The sequence below is a fragment of the Berghia stephanieae genome, chromosome 4, assembly GCF_034508935.2.
Source record: "Berghia stephanieae isolate SIO BIC M18660-M18661 chromosome 4, UCSD_Bste_1.3, whole genome shotgun sequence".
Classification (NCBI taxonomy): domain Eukaryota; kingdom Metazoa; phylum Mollusca; class Gastropoda; order Nudibranchia; family Aeolidiidae; genus Berghia; species Berghia stephanieae.
The window spans coordinates 63,652,234-63,667,233 of NC_088363.1; the positions used below are offsets into that span (position 1 = coordinate 63,652,234).

The 15,000-nt window shown below is 36.0% G+C and overlaps 1 protein-coding gene across 1 annotated transcript in view; it reads left to right on the plus strand.

The window, feature by feature from the left end:
• The first annotated feature begins 618 nt into the window (after positions 1 to 618).
• The window catches only part of LOC144971004 (transmembrane emp24 domain-containing protein 6-like), a 25,911-nt gene continuing 11,529 nt past the window's right edge, over positions 619 to 15,000 (plus strand). The window contains exon 1 of the mRNA XM_078911283.1: positions 619 to 1,344. Coding sequence (XP_078767409.1) covers positions 1,096 to 1,344 — 249 coding nt within the window. The 5' untranslated portion in view covers positions 619 to 1,095. The remainder of the gene's footprint in view (positions 1,345 to 15,000) is intronic.

Sequence of the window (15,000 nt, forward strand, 5' to 3'; positions counted from 1 at the left end):
AAAAATCACTTCTTTACAATTTTCACTTTTTCATTGAACAGAATAAAAAATATCCAAAAGCATTAGACTTAACAATAGAAATCATAATAATTAAATTCTCTTTACTATTAATTTTCTCTCTTAATTTGTCATTCTAGAAAAGGTATACAGCTATGTTTAATTTGACTGCTACCATCTTGGAGCTAAGCTATTACTTAAAATTTGTAGTAGTCCTTCAGAGTCAGAGCCATAGGCCCATAGAGCCGGAGTTTATCCCGGTTTCAATAGCGTGAAAAGGAACATAGAAATTGCGTGCTAGCCTTTGGATAGGACGCTAGTCTATCGCAAAGTACTTTCGGACAGATCTATCAGACTCAGCTACCCAATCACTGCTGGGTGGACAGGGAGGTCAGAAAAAAATCTCGACTGCAGCCGGGATCGATCTTGGTCCCTTTGCTTGTGAAGCAAGTGCTCTACCAACTGACCTAACGGGATCCCCATTACTTCCAATTTACAGACAGTTTTTTTGGGGTTTTTTTTTTTTTTTTTTTGGTACTTTGTTCTACATATCGTGATTTGAATGAATTTTATATGATCAGCCAGGGAAAGGAATATAAGGGATGTAATGTGTTGACTTTCGAATTCAATTGGACTTTAAAGTGACTGCTCTCTTATCTCCATTTGGACGAAGCAAAGAGATGGCAGCAGCTGATGCAGTCACAACACACCTACACACACCATTTATCTTTAATCGTGTCTCCTCTGCTTACATACTAGAATTACGAGTAAATCACGTTAAATAGTGGCATTTATTTTGTCTGATTATGTTATGTGTTGTGTGTCGCTAATACCTGCATCATTTATTAATAATTGGTGTGTACAGGGCTAACAACTGTTATTAAGTATTAAGGGACGTGTCAATCCCAACCTCCATCTTTTATTTTAACAGGCGGACCAGTTCCCACTACCGCAACACACTGGCTTTGAAATACAAACCAAACAAAAAAAATTTGCATCAGATACAGTTTGACAAAGACACTCACGAGCTATTTTATACATAATAAAGTAAGCTGTATTGTGATTTTTCTCACGCTCTGTTAAACCTCATCTTGGAATATGGCGTACCTTTTATCTTATGATCATAGTGTTAAAGATTTGTCATGCCGATTCGATGGACTTTTTTTGGTTCGGCTTTATTGCATTGTATTTTGTGTTTTGTCCCTTCTTCCACGTGCATATTCATTTGAGGGACAAGTATTGGATCATGGTGCTTACAACGAATTCAAAGTGGAAATAGCAGGGGGTTATGAAGAATGTTTTTATCAATACATCCCCGAGGGTGCAACATGTCACATCGGTATAGAGGTAAATAACTTTCATGGTTTGTCTTGCAAATTAAGTTGCATCTTTGTTAAATTTGTGAGTTGTACCGTAGCCATCGTTAACTTAGAGCCTGACGTCATAAGACCAGTTTTTCGTCACAAAAAAAACCCCAAAAAAAAAACAAAAACAAATCGTGAGTTGTATTCGATAGTTCAACCAATGGGACGACTTGTTTCCATGAGCACTACTAACGGCAACTCACTAGGCGGTGCAAAAATCAATTAATGACGTCAAAAGACCAGTCCTTTTTGGTCTCAGTGTCAGGCTATAACTTAATGATGGCTACGGTTGTACTCAATGAAATGACACTGATCTGGATCTTTGTGCGGAATGGGAGCGATCTATATACATGTTTTCGTCCAACCAAGTCATCGATCACATGATTTGTTGCTGTCCAACGATTGGATATTTCTTAACAATTGTAAACATGCTGCTTTGTTTACAAATGTTATAAACATACCCACGCGTCAAGCTGAATCAAATGACCAATCGTGATGTTAGATATTTAAAAAGCTGTGAACACTATTCACTAAGTGGGTCATTTTGAGCACATTTTGCAATGTGACCAATGACCCCGAGCACATGGAAAGTTAATATAGATCATGCCCATTACAATGCCGGAAAGCAATATTATTTTACATGAATGAAGTTGACGTCACTCTGGTCTTTGTTATTGCTTTTTGCCATTCGCATTTATGAGTAATTCTCACTAAACTGTATTTATTAACCAGACTATAAACGTTCAATGATACACATAGTTTTGTGTGTTGGTCGGTTTTACTTCCGGATGACAATGTTGTGAGCTTCTTAGCCAAGCGCATTCTATCTATAGATAGTTCGAAGATGACGTCACTCATGTCTTTGTTATTGTTTTTTGCATCCACGTTTATGAGTAATTCTCACTTAACTGTATTACCAAGACTATAAAAGTCAAAAGTTCATGGTTACACAGAGTTTTGTGTGTTGGTCCGTTATAATTCCGGATGGCAATGTTGTGAACTTCTTAGCCAAATGCATCCTATCTATAATCGCCAGCCAAATATAACTTACCGACACACAAAACAGTGTGTAATCTTGAACGCTTATAGTCTGATTCATATAGATAGAATGCGCTTGGCCGAGGAGTTCACAACATTGCCATCCGGAAGTATAACGGACCAACACACAAACTCTGTGTAACCATGAACTTTTATAGTCTGGTTAATACAGTTTAGTGAGAACAACTCACAAACGCGGATGGCAAAAACAATAACAAAGGCCTGAGTGACGTCATCTGCATACTATCTATAGTGTTATGGTTATTGTTTTTTTTTTCTGTTTGCCATCCACGTTTATGAGTAATACTCACTAAACGGTATTATCCAGACTATAAAAACTCAGGATTACACATAGTTTTGTGTGTTGGTCCTTTATACTTCCGATGGCAATGTTATGAACTTCTTAGCCAAGCGCATACTCTCGATAGATAGTATGCAGATGACGTCACTCAGGCCTTTGTTATTGTTTTTGCCATCCGCGTTTGTGAGTTGTTCTCACTAAACTGTATTAACCTGACTATAAACGTTCATGGTTACACAGAGTTTGTGTGTTGGTCCTTTATACTTCCGGATGGCAATGTTGTGAACTCCTTGGCCAAGCGCATTCTATCTATAGATAGTTCGAAGATGACGTCACTCGTGTCTTTGTTATTGTTTTTTGCCATCCGCGTTTATGAGTAACGCTCACTGAACTGTATTAACCCTACTATAAACGTTCATGAATACACACAGTTTTGTGTGTTGGTCCGATATACTTCCGGATGGCAATGTTATGAGCTTCTTAGCCAAGCGCATACTATCTATATGATTTAGTGAGAAGTGATCATCAAAAATGGCTATCTAAAAACAATAACAAAAAGCTGAGTGACGTCAATTTCGTTCCTTCTATACCATATATGGTATTTTTATCTTTAATTTATTGAATCATCGGGTTGTTTGGGGGGGGGGGGGGGGTATATAATTTTCCAAAATGGCATTGCTATTTTCATTCTAGGTGGGACCTCTAATTTAAAGTCCGTTGATATAGAAATCCACGGGGATTCGAATATTATTATTTCCTTATCAATTCAAACGCAAAAAAGGCTTACCTTCTGCTAAGCTATCGATTTGAACGACTCAAATCAAATATTTGAATTAAAATTTGGCCTCACAAGCCTAGGTACAGAATATGAAAGTATTCAAATCTGTTTAATTATGAAAACTGTTCTTATCTGTTTTTAAAATCTATAACAGCATAATGGCTAAACACCTTTATTAATTTTGGCCAGAAAAAACTTTTCTCCATTCTTCGTTTATCGATAGACTTCGTGTCCACCCCCCCCCCCCCTTCCCCCCCCCCCCCCCCCCCCCCCCTCCGCCCTCCCACCAAGAAAAAAAATATCAGCACTCTTGTTTGACTGGCACTGTGTTAATCACACCTCCTCGAGGAAGTTCTGAATTTTGTGATGTTTTTTGTTTTTTTCTTTCTTGTATTCTTCTTTCTTGTTTTGTCTGGCACTGTTTCATACTCACATTTTCATATTATATTTGTCCTCAAGTTCTGCCTGCCTGTTATCCGGTCGTACTAGACGTTATGCGGTTCAGGAATTTTGTCAGTTATAGCTGACTATAAAGTGACAAGTTATACCGTGCTGCTATATATGGTCTTGTGGTCTTACACTTGCGTTCTGATCGGAAGGTCCTGAGTTCGAGTTTCCGTTCTTTGCGGCGCATAGTTGAATCCTTGAAAAAGGCCCTTCACTCACATTTTCTCACCGCACCCAAGTGTTAAAATGAATACCTGACCGTTAACAGTGTTGTCTCTGTCGGGAGAAACTTGTAATATCGCCTTACTGGCGTTATGTTAATGTTGCTGTAGGCTAGGGACCCCTTGTAAAACGCTTTGAGCATGTTTAGTGGATATTACTCTATATAAACTAAGAGTTTATATAGAGTAATATCCACTAAACATGCAGAGTTGTTGTTTTTAAAAAATGTGTATGTGTGTGAGTTTGTGTGTGTATGTTTGTGTGTGTGTGTGTGTGTGTGTGTGTGTGTGTTCTGAGAAAACTTAAAACGGAATGTACTTACATACACAATTTAATTTTGTTTCATTCTATAAATTTAGCTGATAACCACTGTGTATTTTGCATGTTTGGTTTCTTTTAAAAGTTCGACACATGAAATCAGTTAACTTTAATTGTGAAGTTTTATAACCTTAATTATTCTACCCCACATCCTAAATTAGTAACGCGTTATCAAGTTTACAATTATTAGACCGTCTATATGATTTTTGACGTCAAATAATCTAGCTTTAAATTTCACCAAAATTGGATCTAAAGACAAAAGGCAAGAGTGTAAGAATTGATGGTTCGCCCGTTACTGAGCATTAACAAATCAGAATATTTCCTGCTATTTACCCCGTTTCGTCCTCTTGATTATTTATTTCCTGTATGGAAAGGATTGAGATACCTTGAGAACATGTCAAACACACAAATAGGTCAGGCCCAGTTAGTGAGTATTTCTCACAATACTTTGGGTAATGTAAATGTTGCTGCTCGAAGCTCGAAGAAATACGTAACAATGTGAAATTGAATTTCAGCTTCAATTCAATATACGAAAACAGATCAAATGGACGTTTCGGGTTTCCCCTTTATAAACAAAAACAAGATGAATGAAACACTACAGATGAATGAGATAATGTGGTAGTGGCTTTGTTAAGATGAATAAACAAAAACATTGATCTGTCAGGAAATTTTATGCTCCTTTGTAAGGATGCACGAATCAAAATAGAAAAACAATAAATATTTATAAAAGATGCGCAATTAATTAAGTCAAAAAAGGGGAGGCGGGGAGAAAGTGAAATAAAATAAAGTATAGACTATTGTTAGAAAATAAATACAATGGAATCCTAGTCATCACTAATCATCCACACAACAAGGAGGTCATTATCAGCGCTCCGCTCTTTGGAACTCTCTTTTCATTGACGTAATGTTATATTTTCAAATTCTTTGATAAATTGGAAATCACTTTAAAAGTAATTCTTTTCGTGTCAGGAGTGAATTAAATCCCATATCTTTTCTCTCTTAATGCATACTTTTGTATTTATTTATTTTTCTATTAGTCATTGTTCTTACGTGCTTAGAGCTTGTTTTGCGCAAACTACCCCAACTGTGAAATTTTGAAATCGTTTCACGTGTCAGTAACATCTAGTCACATAGACATTGTATGTTTATTGATCCTCGTACTACGGGCACGTAATCGTACGCGCAAAAACAAAAAAAAAAAACAAACAAAAAAATGATTCATCACCCCCCCCCCCCCCCCCCCCCCCCCCTCGATCAAGACACAAACACACACGCATTGGACACATGAGTACACTCAGCTTTTTATCATGCCCCTGTCTCTTTGGCTCACAATATAAGATAATGAGGTAACGGCTGTATTTGATGAGTTAGATTATCATGGGATGCTTATGTGTATTATAATATTATGTATGTGTTTTATATATAAGTGTGTACGTTTACTGTGCATAATTAGTTGTGTTGTGTGTGTACTTGTGTTTGTACTTATGTATACGTGCGTGTGTATGTATGTGTATGTATGTGTGTATGTGTGTGTTTGTGTGTGTGTGTGTGTCCATTATACATCCTCTGGGCCAGCCGATTGCGTCATGGATAAGGCGGTCGGACGCTGAAAGTTTCTAAGTTTGAATCTCAGTGGAAGTTAGTTACTGTATGTACACATCATTTCTCAACAACCAGGAAATTTTGATGTTCTGTATCTCCCATTGACAGAACATATTATTTTATTTTCAGTTAGGCCCCAAATTGTTTACTTCAAATATCAAGTTCACACGCACACAAACACACATACACATACATACACACATTTGTATGTTTGTGTATGCATGTGTATCTTCTCTCTTCACTAGTGTTATCTCCTTATTATGCCGTTAGAATATGTGTTCATATATTTGATCACATAATTTGCATAAGAGAGTTACAGCTGCGCTCGTCCCAATACTTCGTGATAAATGGTTTGTATAGTTTCATGGTAGAATTTTAAAAATAATTATCGTTCAAAACAAAACAAAAAAGACAAAACGTACACTTTTACTTACATTTTTCTCGGTTCTGACAAGTATGGATTAAGCTTATTAAGTACTTACAAAAACTACGGCCCGTTTTTTTTTTTTTTTTTTTTTTTTTTTTTTTTTTTTTTTTTTTTTTTTTTTTTATGAACGCGGACTAGTACTTAGTCTCTGACTTTTAGTCGAGGACTTGAAAAAATCGTATTTATTTATGTGAGCTGACCAAGTCAGTCCCAGACTAAAATCACTAAAGGCACCTTCGGACTGAGTTTGGTCAAGTTTTAGTACTTGCTGAGGCCGGACTTCAAGTTTAGTCTGAGACGAGTTGCTATAATATTATACTATGGCTGCTTCGACAAGATAGCAGCCATTTTTAGATTGAGAGAGCTTCGATTCCGATGGAAAATACGTCGGTTACGAATGACAGAGGAGAGAATAATTCAGCTATGGTCTCTCGCCAAATGAGTGGTGATTTTCCATGTTAATCGGCGATTCCCCTTATCTTCGACAAAACTGCAATAATGACAATATGACCCCCCCCCCCCCCCCCAAGAATAAAAAACCAAACAAAAAACACCCCAATTGATTTGTATTCATTGAATATTTTTTTTATTTAACAAGTTTACAACATTAAATAAAGATAAGATCTTTAATAGAAAAGGATAGGGTTTTCCCCATATTATAGATAGAACGACGATGACGTCACTCAGGTCATTGTTATTGTTTTTTTGCCATCCACGTTTATCAGTACTTTTCACTAAACTGTATGAACCAGACAATAAATGTTCATGGTTAAACATAATTTTGTGTGTTGGTCCGTTATACTTCCGGATGGCAATGTTGTGAGCTTCTTAGCCAAACGCATACTATCAAAACGATTCTTGCACGCTAGCTGTTTTTTAAAACTTCTACATTGCATAGAAGTCGTGTTTCTTCAAAGCAGTTTGATAAGCATGATGCTAAATGCTTGATAACCGGTATTGTTAATTATGGAGAGAGAGAGAGAGAGAGAGAGAGAGAGAGAGAGAGAGAGAGAGAGAGAGAGAGAGAGAGAGAGAGAGAGAGAGAGAGGTTGGGTGGGGGGGGTGAGAGATAGATAAAGAGAGAGAGAGAGAGAGAGAGAGAGAGAGAGAGAGAGAGAGAGAGAGAGAGAGAGAGAGAAAGAGAGAGAGAGAGAGGGAGGGTGGGTGGGGGTAAGAGAAAATAATTCAGCTATGGTCTCTGTCCAAATGAGTGATGGTTTTTATTAATTTCATTATGTGTTTTTTTCTTGAGTGTATTTCAGTGGATTATTGTGTATCGTGTTTTAAAACCAAAAGCTCTATTTAAGCCACTATATTGAGCGTCAATATTCTGTAATCATTGAACATATTTTTTATTCAACAGGTTCAAAACATTATTCAACGATTACATTTTTACAAAAAAAAAAAAAATAAATGATAGGGTTTTCACATAATATTAGGGTTGGAATTATTTACGATTCTTATACTCTTACTTTTTGGAATACCGGAAATAGCTGCCCGAGCGTGCGAGTGTGCATTGAGAACAAAGTTCGCATTTCAAAAACACCAGAGTGTAAGAAATTTTTATTCTAATTCTATCAGTCAATCGATTCTGATTTTGTTATCTCTGGACATTTTCAAAAAGATTTAAATAGTGCTTCTTTTTTTAAAAATCTGATTTAAATTTAATTTGACGCTTGAAAATCTGACGTCACAAATTATCATTGTAAACGACATCATTAATATATACTTTATTTATTCCAACCCAACCCCCACCCCCACCCCTACACCCACCCCTACACCCACCCCTACCCCCAATTAAAAAAAAAAGAACATTTGTGTTGAGAATGTGCTTGTCCGTTAAATTTGAACATAAATAAATAGATAAACAAATAAGTAAATAAATACATTAATTAATTAATCCTTTGGGTAAAAGAAATCTAAAAGTATGCAAATTGCGACGTAGGTAATGCAGTATATCAGTATAAACCTACATAGATAATACAGACAGAATAAATAAAATAAATATATAATATCCTTAACACGCTTAATCTGCAAAGTTCTCAAATATGACGGTATAACAGCGTTTTACTGTTCATTTGTAGATAACTTCTCACTTATTAAATAAGGATTTATAAAATGTTTTGTGAATTTTGATATCACAGCTGTACTTTCTTGTTGCTAACATCAAAATACTGTAAGTGATTATCGAAATCTCATAAATAACGTTATTGATTCGTTAAATGCATAAAAGATTTGATATATTGATTTGTTGTTTTCAATACCAAGTTTTATTAATACAATAATTAATTCTAAACAAAGATTTTTGAAAAAGGAGAAATAAATCAGAAATAAAGGATATATTATAAGTTATAACCGGAAAACTTACTTTTTGATATCTGCCGGCTGTCATTGGTGAGTTGTTGGTTTTTAAAAAAATATTAAAGTAATGGTTGTTTAAATGCATCAGTTGAGGGAAGACAGATGAATATCTATCCTTTTCTATGATTTAAGAGTGATATCAGATGAAGCAATACTTTCATATAATATGGTCGTTACGTGAAAAAATTTCAGGCTTTTTTTTTTTACAAAGGGCATCCCTGTATAATATATATTTCAATTTAACAACACAAAGGCGTGTAGTTTTTAAAACTTAAATGGGTGTAAAACGCTTTGAACACGTTTGGTGGATATTGCCCAATATAAAAAGCTTAATTTAAAAAAATACACTTTCAAGTATTATAAATGACGCTGTGTCAAAGGGTCATTTTGTTTGACTTTCGAAAAGATAGTTTGAAAAAGGAGAAATACAATAAATAAATGCTCGATGCTCTTCATATTCCATTATTTATTCCTCCAGAGGGCCGTATGGAACCGAACCTGATACCAGTAATCAGAAGATCTGAGGTTCGATTTCCAGTCGAGGCAGGCTGGGATTTTTGTAAAAAAAATTTCGTGTATTTTTCTTTCTTGCGTTGTCTGGCACTGTTTTACACACACTTTTTTTTTTAGATATTGTTCTTCCAAGCCAGGGCGGTGTTCACTACTCAAAAACTGTTTATCCCATTGAGATTGATAAAGAACGCAAAAAATAACCGATAAATAAATAAATAAATAGATAAATAAATGATTAAATAAATTAATGTAATGAAATCTGCAGACAATATTGTTTCCACGTGCTGTCTAGCGTGTTCAAAAAGCGAAGGAAGATTACGAGGGTAGGGTGCAAAACTATCGTATCTTTGAAAGGCAACTTTTCAGAAGACAAAAAAAAAACACAATTTAAAATTCATAATAATCCTTGGATAATCGTATGTAAAAAGTGGCGAGATAGGATAGCTTGAGGAGGAAAGAACAGAACTAAAACTGTCGTAACTCGTCAAGATAGTTTTTGTGCCATTATCACCGTTTAATAAACACATATGTTATGAGTTACGATACCTGAAACAAGGCCTAAGAGCCATAGGGTCGATTACTTCGGAATTTATACCAGTATTTAAGGCTTGAAACAGACTAGTGACAATCATAATTGTATGTCACAACTGGACAGGACGCAGATTGTAAAATAAATAAATAAATAAATAAAATATAATTCCCTTTATTCTTCCCATAGGGGACATTTGTCTCAAGGGTCTATTTAAAGGGATGACTGGAATATCCAAGGCGTCAGCCGCACTGCAGCGCCGCAAATTGAGCTAAGGCGAGGTGACTTGCTCAAGGCCACACAGCGCAGCGACGTGTGATCGAACTAGGTACCTTTCGGGTACGAAGCTAAGACCGTGCCGCTGAGCCACGCTGCCCCAAATGGGTAGTCTGACTTTTCTTCTTAAAATTACTTTTCCACTCCCCCTACTCGCTCATTCTCTTCCCCTTTTACTTCCCACCTTTTTATATTTTTCTTTTCCTCCTCCTCCACCTCCTAATCTTAATCCTTCACCCTCTACCCCCCTCCTCTTTTTCTCTTACTTCTTCTTCTTCTTCTTCTTCTTCTTCTTCTTCTTCTTCTTCTTCTTCTTCTTCTTCTTCTTCTTCTACTCCTACTCCTACTACTACTACTACTACTACTACTACTACTACTACTACTACTACTACTACTACTACTACTACTACTACTACTACTACTTCTTCTTCTTCTTCTTCTTCTTCTTCTTTCCCCCCCTCCCCCTCCTCTTCCTACTCCTCCTGCTCGTCATCCACCTCCTCCTCCTCCTCCTCCTCCTTTTCCTCTCCCCTCTCATCCTCTTCCTCTTCTTCTTGTTGTTGTGGTTGTTGTTGTTGTTGTTGTTGTTGTTGTTGTTGTTCTTCTTCTTCTTCTTCTTCTTCTTCTTCTTCTTCTTCTTCTTCTTCTTCTTCTTCTTCTTCTTCTTCTTCTTCTTCTTCTTCTTCTTCTTCTTCTTCTTCTTCTTCTTCTTTTTCTTCTTCTTCTTCTTCTTCTTCTTTTTTTCTTGTTCTTCTGCTCCCCCCTCCTCTTCCAGCTTTTATTTCCATTCCCTGTTTTTTTTCTCATCCTACTCTTTTACTCCTCCTCCTCCTCCTCCTCCCCCTCTCCCCTCCCTCCCCTTCTCCTCAATCGCCTCATCCTCCTCCTTCATCGTCATCATCATCATCATCATCATCATCATCATCATCATCATCATTTTCTTTTTATTCTTCTCATCCTCCTCTTTCTTCTTCCTCTTCATTTTCGTCTGTATTTGATGGATCTACAGTTCTTCGCATGGGTCAGTGTGCTCCATAGTTTCAATGAGTTCTCATGAGCCCAAAGGCACAATGGTTCTCTGGGACTCAAGAAAAAAAATAGAGAAGGTCAGATAGACCTTATCAGAAATCCACTTCAACTGTGGGCTTCCTTTTCTACCGTGGAAAAGTGAAAGTATACGATGGCATTGCTAACAGCAAATATATTCCCCAAAGTCCTATAACTGTCGCATGAGATCAGTGTTTTGGAATATCGGAGGAATCTGATCGTATAGATCTGGTTCTGTCTGATTTATGCGATCAAATTCTCCTCCTCCAGACATATCCTGACAGCAAGAAACTTAACTACTTGCAGACGACTACATTGTAAGATTGTTGCATAGCCTAATAGCATTGGATTTTGATAAAATAATATGATAATCTTCCACAAAAAGTCTGATTGCCCTTATGGTAGACTTTTCAACTCAGATGGAATATTATTAGTGTGAGTCCAATTCCAAAAGCTGAGAATTACCACTCTGAATCTTCAAATACCGTCCATCTCCATCACCAACTGCTTATGCAATCTAATGGACAAGATGGTCAACAAGCGTCTGCCATTTAAGTTCTATTTGGAACACAGAGACGGTCAAACTTCAAGTACAACTTTAGGAAAGACTCATGAAACATTGATAACTTTGTTCTACTGAGGACTTTAATTCGTTATCTTTTTGGGTGCAAATGATAGCAATCTTCATTGATCTCAAAAAGGAATTTCTACACAATTACAAATTTGAAATCTTCAAGGACCATCACAAGTTTGGCTAGCAAAGAAACCTTCCTATTTTTGTTGGAGCATTTGTGAACAACCCACCTTTCCAGTTCAAAGAAAGACTCATTAAAAAAATTCATTCAATCAGAAAGAGGGAGTTCCTCAGTGGAGCGTCTACTGTCTACCGTTATTATTTGAGATTTTAAAACAATCGTGAATGATACTATGATACATAACTTATTGTGTGTTGATAACTTTTTGTGACCTGTTGAAGCAAACTAAGCGTGGAAAACATTTAGAGAAAAATATAACACTAGTGAAACAATTTATCAGAACTAAGCAATGGTTCTCTTTTTCCTCGCCTAATTGATCGAATGTCATTGAGAGTATCAAAGCACCAATATGGTGAGAGATCAGCTGTTGATCATTGAAATGGTCTAGGTTTGAGTCCATGATTCAGTCATTTAATCCGCTGAAGATTTAAAATGTTTTGCTGGGATATGAATTCTTGCAGAAATTATAGATTAGAATCTTAATATAAAAGCTACAGGCTACATATTATCAAATATTTTAGTATTGTTTTGTACACATATAAACTATGATTTTGATTATTTTCTACGGGTTGAAAATTTGAATAACTTTTTTGCTTATAGGAATGTCGATTTGACACAAGATGCGCGGTAGTTAAACGCACAACATACCTCTTATTGCAAAAGTATCGTAACTCGACTTACGATAGTTTTGCACCCTATGCGTCCTAGACGACCAAATAAATAAAGAAATATATAAATAGATTTTAAAGATTATTAGATTAATATGGTGCATAAATAAACGAATGAATAAATAAATAAATATAGATATAAATAAATAAATAAATAGATAAATAAATAAATAAATTAATTAATTAATTAAAAATAGTGAAATAATTTGATACTCAAAAACACAAATCCGTGTGATTATATTCCAAAACATCACATGATAAAGTATTCTTGTTTATTTTTCTATGTTTAATGACATCTCATATTGAAATAACTTGGCCGTCGTGTCACAGAAATGCCAATCGTCATCATCATCATCATCATCATCATCATCATCATCATCATCATCATCATCATCATCATCATCACCACCACTACCACCACCACCATCATCATTATCATGATTAAAAGTTTAGTTCAAAATAATATTTGAATATTAATAAGGTAACAGCGGTAACAGCTGTAGCAACGGCAGGTGGAGCCTTGGCAAAAGAAGATCACATTTGCATTGATGTCACGAACTCTTCTGATTTCAATATTTGTGAGCCTCCATGTCAAACTGGTCTTAGATGAAAAATTTTAGATTAATGTCATACTTTTCCGATATAGGAACTATACGATAATGAAGTCTAAGAAACATAACTCACTCTCCACAATGAAAATATTCAATTTGACTTAAATTGTTATAATTCAAATTTTAAACTCTCCTTAAGGTCTTGCTAATCAGGTGTTCCGATAGGTTGGTTAGTAGAGCACTCGCTTCACACGCGAATGAACCAAGATCGATCCCCGGTGCAGTCGAGATTATTTTTTCTGACCCTTCTGTCCACTGAGTAGCTGGATCTGTTGGATCTGACGGAAAGTGTTTGCGATAGATTAGCGTCCTATCCAAAGAATAGCAAGCAATTGTTATAGTCTCTTTGCGCTATAGAAACTGGGATAAACTCCTTCTTCATAGGAATACTTTTTTTTAACTAACCAGTTTCATGATTTTTCCCAGAAAAGTCATACCCATCCAAATACACAGAATTTTAAAAATCAGTTTTACTCATTCTCTTTAGCAAAAAAAGGTATAGGCTCGTCTAGTATGTAGAATTTTGTTCAGAAAACACAGTATCTACAATAAAGTGCAATATTCTGATGGTTAAAACAAAGATGCATCTTCAAATATTTTGACGATATCGAAAAGAGCTCATTAAAAAATAATGCTGGTTGAAACAAATGTTATATAATTTACCCGTTGTTAGTAAGTACAGAATTTAATCCAATTAACCAGTTAACTGCCGTACTCTGAAAAGACAGGTATTCAAAAATTTGGCCAGAAAACTCGTCCATCAAATATCGATCGAGTTAAATGACCCTCATCTTAGCAAACAGTCTCAAATCAGGTTTGAGAGATTTTGCCAAGATAATGGTCTTTGAAATCGATCGATATTAAAGTTCGAGATTTCTGGCCAAATTTTAAAATAAGTTTCTGGAGTACGGTAGTTAACCAGTTAAAGGATGTTTTTGATCTGTATTCTTTTAAAACCTGCCCTAAAAGATTTAAATGATGCATATTTCTTAGTGTCAACACATGCAGACTCACGATGAAGTTCTTCAGTGGTATGCTTACAGTATACGGTGGTGCCAGAATCAAAAGGAAATGACTTAAAACGTGTTGTATTTGTAAATACTAAAGAAAGAAAACAATTAAATAAAAGACTTACTCAATTAAATAAGAGGCGGTATTTACCATTTCTCAGTTTTATTTTTTTTTTAAACGCCGTAATACATTTTTAAAAGATAGATGCGGATCCAGGCCCCAAATTAACCAATATAGTCACGCCTCTGAAGTTTTTTAGCTTTGATTAGTGCGGTCACTGAGGTTTGAGGTCTAAATAAATAATAAATATAAATAAATAAATCAAATTTCCTTTATTTATCCCATAGGGGAAATTGTCTCTTGTGACTAATCCAAGGGAAGACCGGAATAACTCAGGCGTCAGCCGCATTATATCGCCGCAAAATGAGCTAAGGTGAGGTGACTTGGTCAAGGCCACAAAGCGCAGCGGCGTGGGATCGAACTCGGCACCTTTCGGGTACGAAGCAAAGACTGTACCGCTGAGCCACGCTTCCCCCTCTCAGCCTCTGATCCCTTGGTCCCTTGTTCAAGTTCCGGATTGACCGGCACAGCGTTGAGTCCTTTGAAAAGAATCTCTCCCCGCATTTTTACAAGAGCTTTGTCTCTTACAAAATAAAACATCCAATAACACCCTATAGATCGAACGAAATTGACTACACTCAGTTCTTTGTTATTGTTCTTTAGACAGCCATTTTG